This window comes from Trachemys scripta, chromosome 2 (genome assembly GCF_013100865.1).
Source record: "Trachemys scripta elegans isolate TJP31775 chromosome 2, CAS_Tse_1.0, whole genome shotgun sequence".
Lineage (NCBI taxonomy): Eukaryota > Metazoa > Chordata > Testudines > Emydidae > Trachemys > Trachemys scripta.
The window spans coordinates 15530180-15551041 of NC_048299.1; the positions used below are offsets into that span (position 1 = coordinate 15530180).

General features: G+C 40.7%; 1 protein-coding gene across 1 annotated transcript in view; it reads right to left on the bottom strand.

Moving 5' to 3' along the window:
- The window catches only part of KMT2C (lysine methyltransferase 2C), a 328785-nt gene that overhangs the window by 59617 nt on the left and 248306 nt on the right, over positions 1-20862 (bottom strand). The window contains exons 25-31 of the mRNA XM_034759976.1: positions 15212-15342; positions 12207-12393; positions 4368-4472; positions 3960-4007; positions 2277-2414; positions 2054-2086; positions 1856-1969 (exon numbers count right to left, since the gene is read on the bottom strand). Of these exons, the coding sequence (XP_034615867.1) occupies positions 1856-1969; positions 2054-2086; positions 2277-2414; positions 3960-4007; positions 4368-4472; positions 12207-12393; positions 15212-15342 (756 nt within the window). The remainder of the gene's footprint in view (positions 1-1855; positions 1970-2053; positions 2087-2276; positions 2415-3959; positions 4008-4367; positions 4473-12206; positions 12394-15211; positions 15343-20862) is intronic.

The following is a 20862-nucleotide window of genomic DNA, read 5'->3' on the forward strand; positions in this document are numbered from 1 at the left end:
CAATGAAATATTAAGTCTAGCAATTTTACACCACTATTAAGGCAGAGCATTTTATTTGTATCATTAAAATATTAGTGCAGACATGACACAGGAACAAACTGGCCATGTAATCTATTACCTCTCGTTTGCTTTAAATTATCTCATTTTTAGAACTTCTTGAAGTCTTATATTTTTCTAGAAATTCATCCAGATTAAGAAACAAATTATTTTTTCCTTTCTTAGGATATCTGGTGGTTCTAGAATTACTCACTACTGAAATCAATTTAGATACTGGAATAGATTTCTGAAACACAAATACATCATAATGGGCTCTCTGCTTGCACCTGAGCTAGTGCCAACTTTACTAGAGATGCTGGCTGATGAGAAAAGAATGCTTTTATAATTATGTGCCTGGATATTATGTAAACCAAGGGTTCCCAAACTGTGGACCGCAACCTAAAAGTGGGCCACAATACAGTGCTGGGTGGTCTGTTGGCAGAGGGAGAGATTGGGGGTAGGGTAGGAGGATGTTGCTCCCCCAAAACTATATATATTGCTGTAGTCGCGGCTGGCGATGACCCTCACCAGGGTCAGAGGAGCCTAGCATCCCCGGCAGGTGACAAGAAGGTGAAGCGGAGCTGCCAGGCAAGGAAAAGGGATCGGCCAAAAGGTGGTGGCACTCAGGGCGGCTGGAAGGTTTGCATCCATTCCTACTCTGAGCCAGCGTGATCTGTGGCTATCAGGACCCCTGGAGTATCAGCCCCACGGCTCTCCCAGGGACCTGGGCTCAGCACTCCCGCTCTGTTTCCTCCTGGACAACGCTGTGATCAGGACTGTCACAGGTAACGGCCAGGCCCAGCCTGAGCGCCTGCCTCTGCCCAGCACTTTGGACCCCCAAGCTCCTCCCTTGTTCCTGAGCAGGGGGTGCCTGTGAGGCACGCCAGGGTGCTGGGTGAGTGACTGAGGGCACGGCTGTCAGGTGATGAGCTCAAGGCACTCAGCGGGCTGCTGAGGTAGAGGGTGTCAGCAGGGGCAGGCTGTGGCACCTGCCTGGCCCCTTCGCCTTCTTGCTTGCCCTGGTCCCTGCTGAGGCGAGGGGCCAGACGCCCTATGGTGTCACGCTCCCTGATGGAACCGTGTTAATAGTGGGCCGAAGTGCATAATGCAGCTGCACAGGTGCGCCTCACGGAACAAAGCTTGGGAACCCCTCACGTAAACAACCCATGAAATACCATTGATGGGGCACTCAGAGTGAAAACCTAGAATTCTAGGATATATATTCCAGCATTTTTTCAGAAAAATCTATCCAAGATAATAGAACTAAATAAAGTAAGCCTGATAACCAGCCTTCTTCTGGATTCACGGCTTGGGAAACAGATTTGATTTGGTTTTGCAACAACAACAAAAAAGGCATCTGTCCCCTCCTTCCCTATAATTGAAATATTTGCAAAATTATGCTAACTCTCTTTTCCTTGTTTGAATAGTGTTAGTCAACTTTCTTAAATTAACCTTTTTACAGAAATTCGACTGAATGGCACGGTCACATTTAGACAAAAATGTTATAATTAAGGGGCAGATTAACTCCTTCACTGTGAGAGTGTGCTTAAATGTACTGACAAAGCAAAGAGACAAAATGTCATAATAGGAGCCCTGTTTTATTACAGACCACTTACAGTACTATACCATAGTAACAGCCCCAGTATTTCTCAGATATGAAAATCCATTCACATATGTATCAGACACTCAATTTCAAAATGATTGGTGAAAGAAAGTATACAGAGTATTTACCCTAGCATAGTTTATCATCATATTTATACTATGAAAGATACACAATTGGTTTTGTACAGCCCACTTTGAAAAGGAACAGAAGACATACCCTGATTGTGTAAAGGCATTAACTGAGGTGGAGGCTGTGGCAAAGGAGTTGGCTGAGTGGTTGCAGGACTCAGTACAGCAGTGAACAAGTCTTCCACATCCTTTCCTCCCAGCTCTGCAAAAATAATATGCATAACTTGGCTGGTTCTGTTATATAAACTAAATTTAATAAAAGATAGCAACGCTCAAGAACACATACCTGGAATTTTGTACAGTTTACCAAGAATTGCACCTGGTCAAAGTAAATATAACACAAAATTAGCAATAATTCATTTCACTCTTCTAGATAAAACATAATAAAATTAATTCTGTAATGGTAAGTGCAAAGGCTAATTTTAAAATTACATAGACAGTAATAATAGAAAATAGGAAGCATTTGCTTAAGTATTCTACAAGATCAACATGTAAGACAAACATTTTACCATCTGTGACCATTTTGTCTAGTTCTGGACTGAGAATTCCATCTAATTGTTCTTCACTCAGGGGCCGTGAACTCTGATTGACACTTGGCTGAGGCAGAGAGGAAGGATCATCAGAGATGGGACCAATATCTAGTCCAGCTGAAGGGGTAAGAATATTAAGTCAGCTGTAAACAATGAAATCTACTGACACAGGACAAAGGACATAAAACATTTCCAAAATTATTTTTGGTTACAATTTAGTTGTAAACTAAAGCCATCTGCTAAAAATCTAAAAGTTGATTTTCAAGGGAAAATAAGACATCAATAAAAATCAGAAAATACCGGATTTAGATTGCTCTATAGTTTGAGGAAGACATCTAATTCAATTAAATACTTAGAATTAGACTTTGAACCAAATTTTGCTGTAACGGGACTTCTAAATTTAGTCACTGAATGTTTTCACACATTTAATTCTCTAAGGCCTGGTCTACACTGGGGGGGGGGGGGGAGAGGGGGATTGATCTAAGTTACGCAACTTTAGCTACGTGAATTACGTAGCTGAAGTTGATGTACTTAGATCTACTCACCGCGGTGTCTTCACTGTGGTGAGTCGACTGCTGACGCTCTCCCGTCGACTCTGCCTGTGCCTCTTGCTCTAGTGGAGTACTGGAGTTGATGGGAGAGCGCTTGGCGGTCGATTTATCGCATCTAGACTAGACGCAATAAATCGAACCCCGCTGGATCGATCGCTGCCTGCCGATCCAGCGGGTAGTGTAGACAAGCTCTTAGAACTTTTTATTTTGTTCATTTTAAAAATAGGAATTTCCTGCAGCAGGTACATTTAAACCTGACTGAAAGTTACCTTTGATCTTAAGTATCCCCCAAAACTCCCATGATTCCTGCTGTGTTAGATTAAAAATCTACTAAAACACAGTTCATACTAGTAAATATCTGGCGTATATTAAAATGGCAGCAGCTTCTACTTTCAAAACAGAGCTAAAATATTCTGCATTAAATTAGAAAATACAATTGTGGGTGTTTAGAAAATACAATTGTTACTTTTCTGTGACATGTATAATATCCTTTTAAAAGTTAAGAAAATATCTCAGAAGTAACAGACTCTTGGTAATACTGTACACAACTGACTTTAGTATTTGAAAGGTATTGCAGCACCAAATTCCAACTAAGAACCAAACCTTTAAAATAATGTAGCATGCTTCTTCTAGTTATCATAAATCTGTGTTTTATATAGAAGTTTTATGTAAAAGTGATCAATCATCACCAGTGATAAAAAAAAAGACTGATGTTGATCTTTTTATTCATGCTTTATACATTGACATAATTAAGATGTGTTTTTAAGTTAAAAACAAATATATCACTAATACTACTACATGTAATACTGTCAAATATGAAAGAAAGCAAGAAAATGCATAGTTTTGCATTGTGAAACACACAAAAACAGCAAATTTATTAAAAAAATTAAAAAGAAAACTCTCTAGAATTCTATCAAGTGCACAGTGCAGGTTTTGTAAGTTGTGCTTGGCTCAAACAACACAGAAAGATAGCAAAAAATGAAAGCATGGATTAGTTACACAGAGCAACGAAGCACTAACATCTATGCATGCACAAACAGTTCTTTCAGCTGAAACCACTAGGAAAGATGACTACTTCTAACCATGGGTCATCCATTGTTTAGTTTCTTACCAAATGGGGAGGGTGAGTTCTCAACCTGGAAAGTGCATAAATCAAGACCTACAGGACCCAAACCAGATAAAATGGATGATTATAACAAGAGAAAAAAAAAAAAAACCCTAAGAGCATACACTGCTGCATGCTGAAAAAGCTACGCAGGTATGATAGACAACAGCAGCTGTTTATATTCTCTTACAAGCAGCAAAGCAAAGGACTGAGTAAAATAAAACACTGACAAGTTTTTGTTTTTTGTAAAAGAAGAGATAAAAGTCCTTCTGAAATTGGAGTAAACTTAAGATATAACAGTTACATAAATATCAAAGCCACACATCACAAAACCTGTGAACATAACACATGAAATGTGTCTATAATCAAGAGAACAAAGAAAACAGCCACCAAGGAGCCCTTAAAAGCACATACCTGAATGATCTCCAGACTTTACTAAATCATCAGAAAGTATTCCAAGAATATCATCATCTGTGTTCAAGACCTCTGAAAGGTCAGCCAAAGGGTCATCAGAACTACCTATGTAAGATGCAATAAACTAAACATCAATACAACCATGATCCTCACATATTTATTCAATTATTTGTCCAGTGATTTACATGGATTTAGCAATTTCCTAAATTTAGTAAATGTAATGAATGATCATGTTGTAAGGGAGACTGGATGATTTTAGGAAAAAACATATGGAGAATTTCTAAAAAAAAGAGAGAGAAAACAATAATCCCACAAATTTAAACAAGTAAACCAACTCTAACTTCGTATATTATAATATGGAAGAATGTCTTAGGTAACCACACTGCACATAAGTACAAGGAGAAAATAAAGCAAAGTCAGGATAAGGAAAAAATTCTGTTTTATGAGAGTGATTTTCTTATTAATTATATTTTTGAGGGAACATCACATTTGAAGTTTTTCTTCAGCTATATTTATTCTACCTGGCAAATATCAATTGTATTGCAAACTCAAAGTGTCAAAAAATATGACTGGTTTAAAATTCATGACATTTAACAAAACAAAAACAAGGTGTTTTTTTTTATTTGCCTTCTATTTTTTAAACCCTTAGGGTACACTTGGAATGCATTTTCAAGCTTTTCTCTGCAAACTCTGAAGGTAAGAAACACACACTTTTTTTTGTTTTTTAAATTTAAGCTTTCTTTCAAAATAACATGACTCCAGGATCTAAGGCTTTAAAAAGAAACACCCAATATCGCAAGATTCACAATAAAATTGCAATAGCTGGCAGCACTGAAAACATTAAAGAAAGATGAAATTTAAATTTTTACTACCGATGGGGAAATTATGTTCACAAGTATCTTCACACACTGCAATTTATAATCATCTGGCTACCACGGCATTTAGTTCACAGTAATAATTATTTCTTTAAGGCTCAGTCCCGGAAATATGCATTTGTGAATAAAGTTACGAATATATGTACATGTTTGCAGGATCAGATCCTACCTCTAGCCTGGAATGAACGTTTGGGAAGTGTCCACCCTAGTCTTAACTTCAGGTAGTTTACATGTTTGTAAACAAATTGATAGTTAACTCTAGGTAAAAATATCTGTAGATAAACGCTTGAGCACAAATCACTGAATATCATGAAGCATTCCAATAGGATGAGTTTGACAAATAAATCAGAATAACTTAGAAAGGCTATCAAGAAAAGTAAAGACCACTGAAACCACCCGGAGAAGTACCTAAGGAGTAAAATATGAAGAGTAGACAGTAACATGGACAGAGATGGAGGCAAGTTGAAGGTGGGCAGGAGAAAGAGGGACAGCAGTAAGACACAGACTAGACACACCACTAGAATGATAGAAACTAGAAATGGGAAAGATGTCTACATTGCAGCATTTCTAGTTCTATTCAGTCTAGTTTAACCTGGCTCAAGAGGTTGTGCTTCCAGAACTACTTCTGTGAGGCTACGCCACAGTCTTCTACACCTCACATGACCTGAAGGTTTTTTCAGCTGTTTAGATTAAATTTTCCTTTCTTTAACTTGAATCCCACTACTCCTATAGGTTCTTCCCTGAACCGTGCTAAAAATCAGAGTAGAGGGCACACTAGACCTGACCCTCTTTGATCACTTACACTCATGCAAAGTAGCTGTAAAATAATACTGTCTTCATTGGGTAATGTTTTATGCTTCAAGCTCACTTTGCAATTTATAGGACAATATATCAGTGGAGGATGGCTACTAGATTGAGCCACATTATTGTGCATAGAGAACAGGGACTAATTATAATGAGGGAAGTACTTCAAGGCCTCAGAAATGTGTCAGTTGTGGATAGTTTTTTATTTAATCAGTGTATCTGGTGCGACAAAAGACTATGGAATGTAAGTACAGTATTGTGAACAAAAGTTGATTCTGCTTTTGTGATAAAATTTTGCCTTTTGCATATTAACTTTTGCATTTTGGTGCCTGCCAGTACACTAATCATGCAAATGATTGGGTAATTTATGTATCACCACAAAGTGATGCTGATGACATAAGATGGCTTACTAGCTTGTTAGCTGGCTAGCTAAAAGGATTAGATGCAGTCAACGCTTGGCTTTTATGAAATTCCACCCAAGTATGCATACCTGGCCTATGGCAGAGTTATTGAAGCAGGAAAAAAAAAAAGCCTCCTAATGTAGCAAACACCCAGGCAGAATTAGCACCCTTCAGTTCTTCTGCAATATTTTTCCTATGCTGTGGCAGTTTTCCCTATAGGCTTCAATAAAGCTACCTGGGCATAGTCCTTAATACTTTAAGCACCTTTTAATTAAAACAAAAATCTTAATCTAAGTAGTTAGAAATGGCTCCGGGTGAAAAGATATAACTGAACAGAGCTTACTACTTAGACTGCCTCTCTGTTGGCCAGCTCTGTTCCTGTTGTGTTCACTGTCACTTACAAAAAAAATAAAAAGCTATCTTCCTATTTGTTCTATTTTTTTTTTTTTTTTTTTTAATTTTTATTAAATTGAATGTGTGTTAAGTCTTAGCTTGGAAACTGCCAAGTTGCTTTGGTCAGCTGCTTCAGATCAGAGCCAAAGGCTTGACACCACTTGTCACTTCCCTTGGCTGTTTTGGATTGGAGATGAAAACTAATGCCAAGCAAAAAGGAAAAATGACTTACCTGCATTTCTGGGTTCCTGGATGAACACAGTTATATTGCTACCTTGTGGACTTCATTCCTCTGGTGCATTTGTTTGTTTTTGTTTATTTAAATTCAAATAATAAAGATGCCTATCTAAGGCTCTAGGCTGTCTCACATAATTAATTACACAATACATAAAATTGAATTAAATCTCAGCAGCATTAAAATCAGTTCCAGTGGAACTGGGCCAACCACCTGCCTTAATCATTATCTGGGAAGCATACCCTCAGCCATCTCCAGAGACCATATCAAACAGATGTCTTTTGTAGCATGCCCAAATAGTCACCAAACAGGGGATATTTCAGACCAAAGAAGGGTAAGAGAGGTTGGAGGGGGGTCAGGGAGGGGGAGGAGGGAAAGAGAACAAGTTCCAGAGTCCCAGAGCCCTCACGGAGAATGTCCTACCAGCTGTCCCTCTCTTTTATAACAAGAGGGATCCAGCTCAGGTAACCCTGTTAACTGCAGCAGTGGCAGTATGGCCTGGAAAGAGAGAGAACCCCCCAGGGAGGCTGATCCCAGGCCATTTAGGGCTTTATAGGTCACAATCAACACTTTGAACTCCACCAATGGGCAGCAAGTGCATATCCTGGAGCTCTGGGGTCATGTGATCCCAGTATGATGCCCGGCTCAGTTATTGAGCTGCTGCATTCTGCACTAGATTCAGTCTCTGAATGGTTTTAAGGTGTGGCTGTGACAGTCTGTACCCTATATTCACCCCTTTTACACGACTATGATAAATCTGGTATAAAGTATGCCTTGTAATATCATTTGAAAACTTGTAATTTGCTGATCATATGTCCTGGTAAAATATGTGTGGCAACACTGCATGTAAAGTTAAAAGAATCCACTGTAAAGTATTATTAAGACATGTCCCAGTCTGGGGGAAGCAGCCACAAACCATTCCCCAGAGACAAAAGGCTAGCCAACGCCTCAACCAGGTGTCAATAAAATCAAATGGACCATCGCCTGGTTAAATGTCAATTTTTTGGCAGGAAAAAGGACGTGGGTGAAAATCTGTATCTTCACAAAGAAAGAGGAGGGGGTTCCCATTCACGCAGACTTTGTGTCTTCTGAGAGAGACCTTTGCTTTGAAATCACTTAGTTTGTTAAGTTAGGTATTAGTTCTGTTTTACTTTTTATTTTCTTGTAACCAATTCTGACTTTGATGCCTCATTACTGGTAATAACTTAAAAACTATCTTTTGTAATTAATAAACTTGTTTTATTTTTATCTAAACCATGTGCATATCATTTTCTATTACTAAAATGATGGACTTTATATGAATTTGTATTGTCCAGGAGAGAGCTGGGCAGTACAAAATGTACATTTCTAGGGGGATGTCTGGGGCTGGGAATTTGTTGGTGTTGCTCTGCAGTGTAATTCATGGGTGGCTGGCTACAGCACTCATACACCATTTCTTTTGGCCCAATCCTCTAATTTGTCTAGGTCCCTCTGTATCCTATCCCTACCCTCCAGCGTATCTACCATTCTTCCCAGTTTAGTGTCATCTGCAAACTTGTTGAGGGTGCAGTCCACGCCATCCTCCAGATCATTAATGAAGATATTGAACAAAACCGGCCCCAGGACCAACCCTTGGGGCACTCCGCTTGATACCGGGTGCCAACTAGACATGGAGCCATTGATCACTACCCGCTGAGCCCGACGATCTTGCCAGCTTTCTATCCACCATATAGTCCATTCATCCAGCCCATACTTTTTTAAACTTGCTGGCAAGAATACTGTGGGAGATCGTATCAAAAACTTTGTTAAATTCAAGGATTAACATGTCCACTGCTTTCCCCTCATCCACAGAGCCAGTTATCTCACCATAGAAGGCAATTAGGTTAGTCAGGCATGACTTGCCCTTGGTGAATCCATGCTGACTGTTCCTGATCACTTTCCTCTCCTCTAAGTGTTTCAGAGTTGATTCCTTGAGGACCTGCTCCATGATTTTTCCAGGGACCGAGGTGAGGCTGACTGGCCTGTAGTTCCCTGGATCCTCCTCCTTCCCCTTTTTTAAAGATGGGCACTAGATTAGCCTTTTCCCAGTCATCCAAAACTTCCCCCAATCGCCATGAGTTTTCAATGATAATGGCCAATGGCTCTGCAATCACATCCGCCAACTCCTTTAGCACCCTCGTATGCAGCGCATCCGGCCCCACGGATTTGTGCTATTCCAGCTTTTCTAAATAGTCCTGAACCACTTCTTTCTCCACAGAGAGCTGGTCACCTCCTCCCCATGCTGTGCTGCCCAGTGCAGTCGTCTGGGAGCTGATCTTATTCGTGAAGACAGAGGCAAAAAAAGCATTGAGTACATTATCTTTTTCCACATTCTCTGTCACTGGGTTGCCTCCCTCAATCAGTAAGGGGCCCACACTTTCCTTGACCTTCTTCTTGTTGCTAATATACCTGAAGAAACCCTTCTTGTTACTCTTAACATCTATAGGTCTATAGCCAGACTGACAAGGGGTCAAGGAGATCAAAGTCTTCCAGATACTGTGAAAGCTGTCTCTCCACAACCTTCTCCACAATCTTAGTCAAAAAGGGAAAGATGTGATATTGGTTGATAATTAGCAAGATTGCAGTGTCCAGTGATGACTTCTTGAGCAAAAGTAGTGCTAATGCTTCCTCCAAGAGAGATGTTGACAACCTCCACAAGTAAGTATTTCCTCTCTGGCCTTCATCAGCCAGGAAGAATAGGGATCCAAAGCAAAGGCTGAGGAACAAAATTCTCCCAACACCTCTAGTACCTCAGGAAACATTACTGGCTGAAATTCCAGGAGTGAAGACAAGGCCCTTGTTCCCTCAAGAACTTGTTTTAATCACCCCAGAAACAGATAGCCCATCCCTAATCTGATCAATATTGTCCCCAAAAGTGCAAAACAATTTCCTTACAATGGGAGGGACTCAGACCAGCTACCGAGCTGAGACAGTCCAGATTTACCAGACTATCTACCATCTGAAATAAATCTGCTGTTCAAGATTTTGCAGATGCTATCATGGAGGGAAAGAACTGTTTCTTGGCCGCACACACAACCATAGCACAAGAGTTTATAAAAAAATCTTTATGCTGAAACCAATCAGGCTAGGCATGGGACTTCCATCACTGTCACTCCAGCCATCTCATGGTGTATAACAAGATGGAATATGCACAAGTCATAGTTCTGACTCACTGAAATCTCAATAGCAGGAGGATACATCTGCTGACTTGGCATTCCGATAAATCTATAGTGGCTGCCGATAATTATTGTTATACTTATGTTTACAGAAGTTTAAACTAAGCCTATCTGGTTCTCTGTTGCTCAGAATTTACTCTTTGAAACATTTTTGTTTTGGAGTGAACTTTTCCACATTTTGTCTCAGTTTAAACCATTTTTTTTTTTTGGTTTTGTTTTAAAGTTCCTGGGCTCTCAGGCTTTGTGTCCCAAAATGGATTGAGACTTGAGGTGCATGAGGAATTGAGTCTTCTAACCCCTCTTCCTGGGGAACAGGTCTCCAAGGCCCTCTGGTTGGTAAGGTACCAAAGAATAAGCACTGGCTACATGGTCATAGGGGAGAGTGGATGCAAAAGCTGCTCCCTGGCTGTTATTTTGGAGATACTAGGATTATTCATGTAACACTGCACCATGCCCCTGTGAAATGCACATATATTAATGGGGAATGAGAGAACATACTTTAATAATTAAAAAACTAGGTACCTGTACCAGCAGGAGTAAAGTATGGAATTGTGTGGTTTTATATTTTCCCCTACCATTTCCTATTTTGTTTTTCCTCACAAGCTTTAAAAAACAGGAAATTAAATGCATAACACGACATTAAGGCAGCACTAGGGCTGCACAGTTCAAAACTTCTGCCCCATTGGCTTAATATGTTAGTGCTTATGGTCTCTGTCCTGCAAGCAGATGCACCAGCATGGAGCTTTGTTTGCATCCATGGAGAGTTTCAATGGAACTTCTTATGGGTAAAAAGATCTGTGCGAGTGCATCTACTTGCAGAGTTGGGAATTATTCAATGTAGACTAGAAAACATGCAGTGGGGACTGTGATAACATTACTCTAAGGTTCTTAATCTTTGCATTCCTTGATTCTTGTGATTTTAATTGTGCAACATTAAAGTTGTACTTTTTGAGTTTAACTACCGTTTTCAATGGGCAACAAGACAGCTAAGTAATTACTTAATTTTCCTCTTTTGCAAAGGTAAAAGTTATAATAGATGCCCATTCTGTGCACATTCAAAAATGCCAGGAATACGTGGGTAAAAAATTATTGGGTAACAGTACAAAAAACTATTTACAGTAAGGATCAGACAAGGTATGAGTCACAAAATAACCATACAGTGTAATATAAAGTGTTAAAATACATAATGTAGAGGATAAGATACCTCTAAACACACAGCACATACCTAGGAGACATTGAGAAAAAGAATTCTTGAAGTAGCAGGACAGTTGGGAAAAAGAGAGATTGCTTCCTTGAGCGAAGCTGGCCTTTCAGCAGCACTTTGTGGCGCTCCAGCCATGTTCAAGACTAACTATTCATCAAGTTACAATAACATTCCCAGTTTAGCTTTTGCAGTAGAAAGTGAGAGTCAAAAGTTAGCTTTTGGCTACAAACTGCACCCTGAAAGAGTATTCAGGCTCATGGGGGACAATATAAAGCAAAAAGAATCCCCAAAAGTCTGAGGAGCTGGGAACCTAAAATAATCAATACTAAAAAATAGACAATAATACCTTTAAAATAAATATTCACCAGTACAAAGAACAGGTTTTTAATGTTGTCTTTCCAATTAGTCTACCTTAGCCTTCCATCATGAAGGATTTGTCTTCCTAAAACAGGATACACCTTCTACCCTGTTTCTAAGTGTTTTGAAAACATGCAAATTAAAATCAAGGAGTCTTATTAGAACATGTAATAAGGCAACTCAGTGGAAGGCCTGCAGCCGTGTATTAGTGACTCCAGAATGAACACCCAATATAATGTTAACTAGTCTTGTAATATTAAAATAAAGAATGTTAGAAAGTGTATATGTTAAAAATGAAAACACAAAAGCATGGGAAAGCTCCTAGAACAACAAAACCAAACATGACTGAATTATCACTAACTTTATCTTGGTATACCTTGAGCTCCCAGTTTTGCTTGAGCTGGAGTAGAGGCTGAACTAAGCAGTGGGTCGGAAGATGGATCCAGAAAATTGGTGGTCTGATTAGTTTTACATGACATCAGAAGTGATTCTTCAGATACATTTTCTAGGCTCATCTTACTTTGTCTACTGGTATCTAGGAGATCTTTTCCAAAGAAAGCTTCCTATAATGAAAGCAAACATACATTAAAGTCAGTCTATTTAGGAAAATTTGTATATCTATCTGTCTACATGAGAAAGTTTTACTAGTTATACCAATATAGTTGTATAGCATCCGTATGGACTCTATTATATTGGTATAAGAGTGTCCACCCTGGAAGGTGAGGGGAGACTTGTGTGTGTCACTGGTGGAGGGTGGTAGTGGTTACACTGGTATAACCACATCAGTTTAAATTCACATCTTAGGGTTATACAGGAAAAAAACAAACCAAACACTTTCCTTAGGTACCAACATAGCCCTGTGGTATCTGAGCACAACACAATCTTTCACGTATTTATCCTCACACAAACATCACTGTGACACAAGGAAATGACTTGACCAAAGCCACACAAGAAGTCTGTGATAGAATAGGGAACTGAACTTGGGTCTCCTGATTCCCAGGCTAGTGCTCTAACCACTGACCATCCATCTGTCCTGAATGGTTATCAATTAGCAGAAATCACCATATTGTGGAGCTGCAACAACACAAAACCTCTTTCTTCATGGAGCATAACATTGTCCATTTTCATTAGCAGACTTACATACACTGTATAATAGCTGTCATTCACTTGCAGCTGACTCATGAACATCATCAGGAACCCACTGACTGGTCAACAGACTACACAATCTTCAAACCAATTTGTCAGTTGCAGTATTGTTAATTTGTTGCCACCTCCTCATTTGGCCCTAGAAACCCATATCATTTTAAGTTCTAATTGTTAGAAATGTAATTAAAATTATTTTTAAATTTCAGTTATTCTCTGCCTTAATGAAGTCAGAACCTACACACAAGAGCTAAACAACTATTCTGTTTCACAAGAATCAAATTAATTAAATAAATAAAAAACCCTGCTAGTAAGAGGAAGTCTTAATTCATAGATTTTCTCCCCCCCATCACATGAATACAAAGTATTTTTTCTCATCAAATAATATTCTGTGATCTTTCTGTAGAGAAAATGTAATAATATCAAGGAGAAATGAGAAGATCTGACTAAGGGTTTTGACAGTATTCAATATATGCAAGTATGCACATTAAAAGTGTAGTGTTTCAGTGTGTTGGGAGGAAAAAAATACAGAATGTAATGTGTGTCTCATTGCTCAATAGCAAGCAAGCGACTGCAAGACGGAGAGCAGGGCCGGCTCCAGGCACCAGCTCAGCAAGCAGGTGCTTGGGGTGGCCAACGGAGAGGGGCCGCATGTCCGGCTCTTCGGCGGCAATTCGGCAGTGGATCCCTCACTCCCTCTCATAGCGAAGGACCTGCCGCCAAAGAATGAAGCGATCACGGCTTTTTTTTTTTTTTTTGCGCTTCTTGGGGAGGCAAAAACCCTGGAGCCGGCCCTGACGGAGAGAGAGTTGCCCAAGCTTGTGAAAGCCTTGTATTCAATGTGACAGCATTTTTCTGTCTGTCTGCATGTAACTCAACAACTTTGAAATTAAATACTGCATCCTGCCAATTCCAAAGTTTCACAGGGCACATTCTAGGCATCAATTCCTTTTGATGGGAAAATCAGGGGAAAAACTGTTTGGGACAGTTAGAGCTTCCAAGCATCTCTGCAATTGTCTACAGATCAATCAAATAGTTGATGGAACCCATTAACACCTTCCAGCACAATACCCATCTCATCTCTGTCTAAGGTGCCACAAGTACTCCTGTTCTTCTTTTTGCATTCCAATAGAGTGTAACATGTTCACACCCTGAATGACTTATCTCCCAGACTATGCTCTTGAATGAACTCACACAGAAAAATGATAAAAGACAAAAACACCATATTCCCTGTGGGTAAACACTTTCCACAAAGCCATCACTCTACATCTGACCTCTCAGACCTCATCCTCAAAGAAACCTGCATAACACCTTCAACAGACAAGCCTCAGAACGTAAATTCATAACTTTTCTAGACCCTAAAAATCATTAATAGAGACACTGGATTTATGGTTTATTACAACAATCTATAACCCACTAACCCCCTTTCGCCCATCTCTTCCCCCCTATGACTGGAGAGGTGATAACAGGCCACTTCACTTTGAATGGTCCCTTGAAATATGGGTTAACTACTTATGCTAAATAATCCATTCCACCTTGCATTTAGCTATGACACTCCAAGTACTCCAGACCTGAAGAAGAGCTCTATGTAAGCTTGAAAGCTCCTCTCTCTCTCTCTCCTCCCAACAGAAGTTGGTCCATTAAAAAGATATTACTTCTTTCTTATCACCCAGACAGAAAGAATAATGAGGGGTTGAGGGGGAAGAGGAAGGAAGGGTATGGGGCCAACGGGGACTTGAACACAGCTCATGGCACGGGGAGGGGAAGATTGGGAGACCCTGGCATGGAGCAGAGGGGGATGGATGCAACACACAGAACACCTACCAGGAGGGAAAGGCGGGAAGGGGGAGGGCACATAGAACTGTTGGCATGAGGTGTGTGGAAGAGGGGACCCTCACATGTGGCAGAGTGGGCAATGGGGGACACAGAGATGTCCAGCCATGAGGGAGGGGTGGGGGAAGTTGCACAGAGTCTTTAAAATAGAGAGAGATGGGAGGGTGGTCCACAGGGAGCTTGTGGGAGGGGGAATGAAGGGAGTCCCCAGTGTGTGCAATAACCTCACTACAGAAGCTACAAAGAATAGTTTTTATTATAAATTCCTTATGCAAAAGCCACATCAACCGAGTGATAAATTAGATATCAGAAAGCAAACATTTATACTTTAAATATATTAGCAGTTTATTCGACACATGCAAACATTAGTTTTAAATAGCACATAATGGATAGCAAGGACTGTACCTGCAAGTATGCAGGGAAGGTTTCTTCAAGTTTATTTTTCTTTTTCCTGTAACGCTTTTTTATTTTCTCAGTATTTTCAGAAACAGGAGTTGACTCATCAACTGGTGTATCTGGCAGCTGTTCAGTCCAACCTTAAAACAACATTCATGCACAAATACATTAAAATTCTCTTTATCTCTCTGGCCCACTATACACATCTGATGTTTATTATTTAAGAGGGACAATATGTACTATGCAGCCTAACTCTCTGAAGTACAGTTCTACTCTGAAAAGGGTCTCTGTAAAAATGGTATTCTGGGGTTGATTACATGTTTGTCATCTCTCAATTTCCATACTGAATTTGCTGATTCAAAACTAAACATAATTAAATAAAGCTGAGAAGTGACAATTCTGTTAATGACCTTGCCTACACTTGTGGTGGAGAGTAGGGTGCATGTAGTTATATGCTGCATCCACACTCACTGTGGTGTGTAGCTACATGTGGCAGTGAAAGGCTCTGGCAGGGTGGAGGCTGTGGGCTTTGGCTCCAGGGATCCTTTTCTCACTGCTTCTCCCTGCCAGAGCCTTTCCTACTTGCCAGAGTTTTTCCACTGTGGGGCAGAAAGGCTCCAGCAGCTGGGAGGCAGCAGGACTCTATACTGCTAAAAATAACAGTATAGATGGGGAGAGTCATTTCTTGGGCATGTAGACAGCCATACAGGCTACATACTCTGGGGTTCAGGCATGTAGGGCACTCTAGTCTACTCACGTAAGCAGTGCCTCACCATCTACACTGCTACTTATATGCAGGCTGGCTGGGCATGCAGAGTCTGCACTCTATATACCGCCGTAAGTGTAGACCTACCAAATGACGCATAAGCCAGAAAAGTGTCCAGCTCAGTTCTCTTAGTTGTGCTAATTTGGCAATGGTAACACAGTAAGAAATCAAGCAGTGCTGACCTGTAATGCATGCAGGGAACAGGTCCATTGCAAAAGGAGGTGCCATTTTTACACAGTCACTTTTCTGACCCTAACTATTCATAGATCTTAGAAAAAGAAGAGACTTCCTAAAACCTCTTCGGGTACGTCTACACAGCAAAGAAAAAAACAGGCCTGGCCTGTGTCAGATGACTGGGGCTCACGGGGCTTGGGCTGTTTCATTGCTGCGTAGACTTCCGGGTAGGACCCTGTGGGGCGGGAGAATGCCAGAGCCCGGGCTCCAGCCCGACCCTGGAAGTCTACACGGCAATGAAAAACCCCATGGCCCGAGCCTCGCAAGCCCGAGTTGGCTGGCACGGGCTTTTCTTTGCTTTGTAGACATCTCCTTAGACCAGCCTCCTACATACAAATAGAAGTAGTTGTAACTCCATTCTGCAAAGGGGTTTATCCTCTCCTGGATGTGTGTTTAACTCCCATTAGTGTGCTTCCATAATTTGTTGGAAATGAAGTGTGCTAATGCTTCCTTTCTCTACTAACTGTTCCAGAATTCTGTGGTGAAATTTGTGGAATCAGGTCCAGATAATTTACCTGCCTATTATTCTGAAGCGCTTCTTCTCTTGCCTCTTATCTATCTCTAGGGCAGGCTTTTTCCTGTAATCTATGCTACTTAATTTATTTTTTGAATACCTTCATAGCTCTGTGCTGAAGTCTCTACTAAAAACACACAGAGGACCTTGAAGCAATCAAAATATTTTCTGAATAATTCAGCTATTGTATTCCAAAGAGGCAATAATTATTTTTGTAACAAACACAAAGATTTTTCTGCAAAACATTGCAGAATAACAAATCTCCCATTGAATTGTTTATTTAGACAAAGAAGTGGAGTCACTGCAACTAATTGAAATACTTTAAAAAAGAATGTTTTGCACTTGTGAGGTACCCAGCCTAATTGCAGGAAGTTACTTAGGAAAAAATCACTAAACCAACTACATTGTTAGATAAGAAAATGTGTTATACTGTACTGTAGATGCACTGCTAACAAAACCGCTACATCCAAATCCTGTAGTTATGTCTTAGTGTTGTACAGTCATGGTTTATGGAATTTATGACAAATTTTGAACTCTTAAGATAATGACATGAGAGAGAGTCTCTCGGAAGGCAGTAAGAAGAGTCTATCCTACGAGTGAGCTTACCAGCCAAGGAAGTTACCAGAAGTTATTCTGCCAATCCCCCGGGACCTTCTCTCCCATTCGTATGGTCTCACCAACATCACCACTGTTTTTATGCTATTTCTCTGCAGTTTAGTTGTCTAAATCCTGTATTGTTCCCCAATTCTGTACTGCCTGAATTATTCTGCTTCTCTCTTCCACTGCTATGGATTTTTATCCTCCTCTGTCTTATATTCCTCTTACATTGAATTGTCTCTCTGTGCTTTTGTATGGTCTCTACCTCTTTGTACTCTCTCTCTCTCTTTCCTTCTCTTGTTTAACTCTCCATGCCCTGTGCTGTTCTGCTGTACTGCTTACTCTGAGCAGACTGAAATTTACTAATACCCTGATCTCAAAATTGCTTGAGAGTGTGTTTTTGCTGCCAGCACACAAGAGGGGATGAAGCAGGAGAGTGCACCAAATGACAAGCCAAGAGATCAGCATTGGAGACTAAGGCCAGGTCTGCACTACATGCTTACTTAGGTATAACTATGTTGTTCAAGAGTGAAAAATCCACACCCCTGAGTGACGTAGTTATACCGACTGTAGGCCCCCTGTGTAGACAGCACTACGTCATCTGGAGAAGCTCTCCTACTGATATAGCTAACTGCCTCTCATGGAGAGCTCTCTCCCGTCAGCTTAGAGCTTCTTCACCAGAAGTGCTGCAGCTGTGCTGATGTAAGTTTGTAGTGTAGACCTGCCCTAAGGGCCAGACTCTCAGCTGGTATAAACCTGCATGACACCATTGATCTTAATTCAGCTATGCCGATTTAAACTAGCTGAGGATCTGTCTCAGTATTCCAAAACTGATTTTTCCTAACAAGTAAATGTGCATCACACACAGACCCCCCCACCCCTGTCATTATCAGATATGCATAACTTAGAATCATAGGGTTAGGAGGGACTGCAAGGGTCATCTAGTCTAACACCCTGCCAAGATGCAGGATTTGCTGCATCTAAACAGATGGCTATCCAGCCTCCCCTTGAAAACATCCAGTGAAGGAGTTTCCACAACCTCCCTAGGCAGTTAACCAAAAATTGCAGTTGCTTTTTTTGCAACAGCATTATATTGTTTTCACTTTGAGGTTGTGATCTATCACCATTCCCAAATCTTTCTCGGCTGCCAAGTCAGTTTTCCCGCATTCTGTATTTGTGCATTTGTTTTTTCTTTCCTACCTGTAGCACTTAACACTTGTCTCTATTGAATTTCATTTTGTTGTCTATAGCCCAGTTCTCCAATTTTTCAAGAGCCCTCTGAGTTTTAGCTTTATCCTCCAAAGTGTTGGCAACCCCTCCCCCCCCCAGCTTTCTGTCATCTGCAAAATTTGATCAGTATGCTCTCTATTCCTACATCCAGGTCATTAATAGAGATGTTAAACACCACCAGACACAGCCCACATTTCTCCAATTTACTTATCAGAATGTCACGTGGGACTAAAGACTTGCTGAAGTCCACCCTTCTTTTCCACTCCCATTCTTGGCATATCCTCACTTTTATTTTTGGCAAGTTCATCACTTAGGCCATGTCTACACTAAAAAGTTAGGTCAACCCAGCTACATTGCTCAGGGGTGTGAAAAATCCACCCCTCTGTGTAATGTAGGAATGCCGACCTAGTCTCCGGTGCAGACAGCCTAGGGACCACATCTTGGGGAAGTGGATTGACTACAGCGCCGGGAGAACCCCTCCCATTGCTGTAGTGAATGGCTACACTGAAGTGGTACAGCGGTGCAGCTGCAGTTGTGCCACTGTAGTGCTTCTACTAAGGCCACAGCCTTAGGGCTAGTCTACGCTGGCAACGTTTTAACGTGGCTTGTGTAGTCGCGGCAGAGCACTGGGAGAGAGCTCTCCCAGCACTCTAAAAAAACCCACCTCCACGAGGGGAATAGCTCCCAGCGCTGGGGCACGCTCTACCCTGGCACTTTACAGCGCTGAAACTTGCTGCACTCGGGGTGTGTTTTTTCACACCCCTGAGCAAGGAAGTTGCAGCGCTGTAAACTGCCAGGGTAGACAAGCCGTGAGGATCAGGTTCTAATACTCAGTTTGTAGAAGTTTAGCACCTGTGCTCCACAATAGTCACACTGACTTCAGTTCAAGCGCTATATTATATATTGTTTAATACTTAAGGGTCAGTGGTTCGTAACCTTTCCAGACCACTGTATGCCTTCCAGGAGTCTGATTTGTCAAGTTTCACCTCACTTTAAAACTACTTGCTTTACAAAATCAGACATAAAAATACAAAAGTGTCACAGCATACTATTATTAAAAAATTGCTTACGTCCTCTTTTACACCATATTAACTGGAATATAAATATTGTACTTACATTTCAGTGTTTAGTATATAGAGCAGTATAAACAAGTCAGTGTCTCTGTTAAATTTTAGTTTGTACTGACTTCACTAGCTGTAAAACCAAGCAAATATCTAGATGATCTGACGTACCCCCTGGAAGACCTCTGCATACCCCTGGATGAGAATTACTGGGCTAGATCATACAGCCCTTTCTCACATTAGTGAAGAGTTACTCAAGTTCTACAGTCCATGTATTTATACAAAAAATCCACCCTCAGAAAAGAAGGTATCCCAACCACAGAAAGGGTCTGGAAAAGTGTTTATGATATGCAAACAGATGCAAATACCATACTTTCTTATAAACATATCAATGACCAATGCAACCGTTAAATGAATAAAATTAGGATAATTAACCCCCTTCCACAAACACTTATTGTTTTAGGGTCTCATTTATTCTCATGGTATAATCAGTTTTTTGATTAGCCAGGTTGTTGAGTGCCCTTTGTCAGGCACTGCTGATAAGGTGTGAAAAAATGACCTATCAAACTACAGAAGTGCCACCTAAATGCAGTTAGCACCTCGTCAGGTGTTAAAGCAATGTCTGAAGGTTATAAAAGAGGAGCCCATATGCTACAGCAGGGGTTGGCAACCTTTCAGAAGTGGTGTGCCGAATCTTCATTTATTCATTAATTTAAGGTTTCACGTGCCAGTAATACATTTTAACGTTTTTTATAAGATCTCTTTCTATAAGTTTATAATATATAACTAAACTATTGTATGTAAAGTAAATAAGTTTTTTAAAATGTTTAAGAAACTTCATTTAAAATTAAATTAAAATGCTGAGCCCCCCAGACCAGTGGTCAGGACCCGGGCAGTGTGAGTGCCACTGAAAATCAGCTTGCGTGCCACCTTCAGCACATGTGCCATAGGTTGCCTACCCATGTGCTACAGTATGTAAGGAACAGGCAAAGGAAGTTTTTCAGAGCAGGCTGAGCAGACATCCTATTCCAAACTAAAAATATTTACAAAGCAGACACTCATGGTCTAGCTACATTGCTTAGGGGTGTGAAAAATCCACACCCCCAAGTGACGTAGTTATTCCGACCTAACCCCTGGGGCAGACCAATGCTAGGTTGATGGAAGAGGTGGATTACCAATGCCAATGGGAGAAGCCCTCCTTTTGGGGGTAGGGAGCATCTACATGGAAGCACTACAGCAGCGCAGCTGCACCACCGCA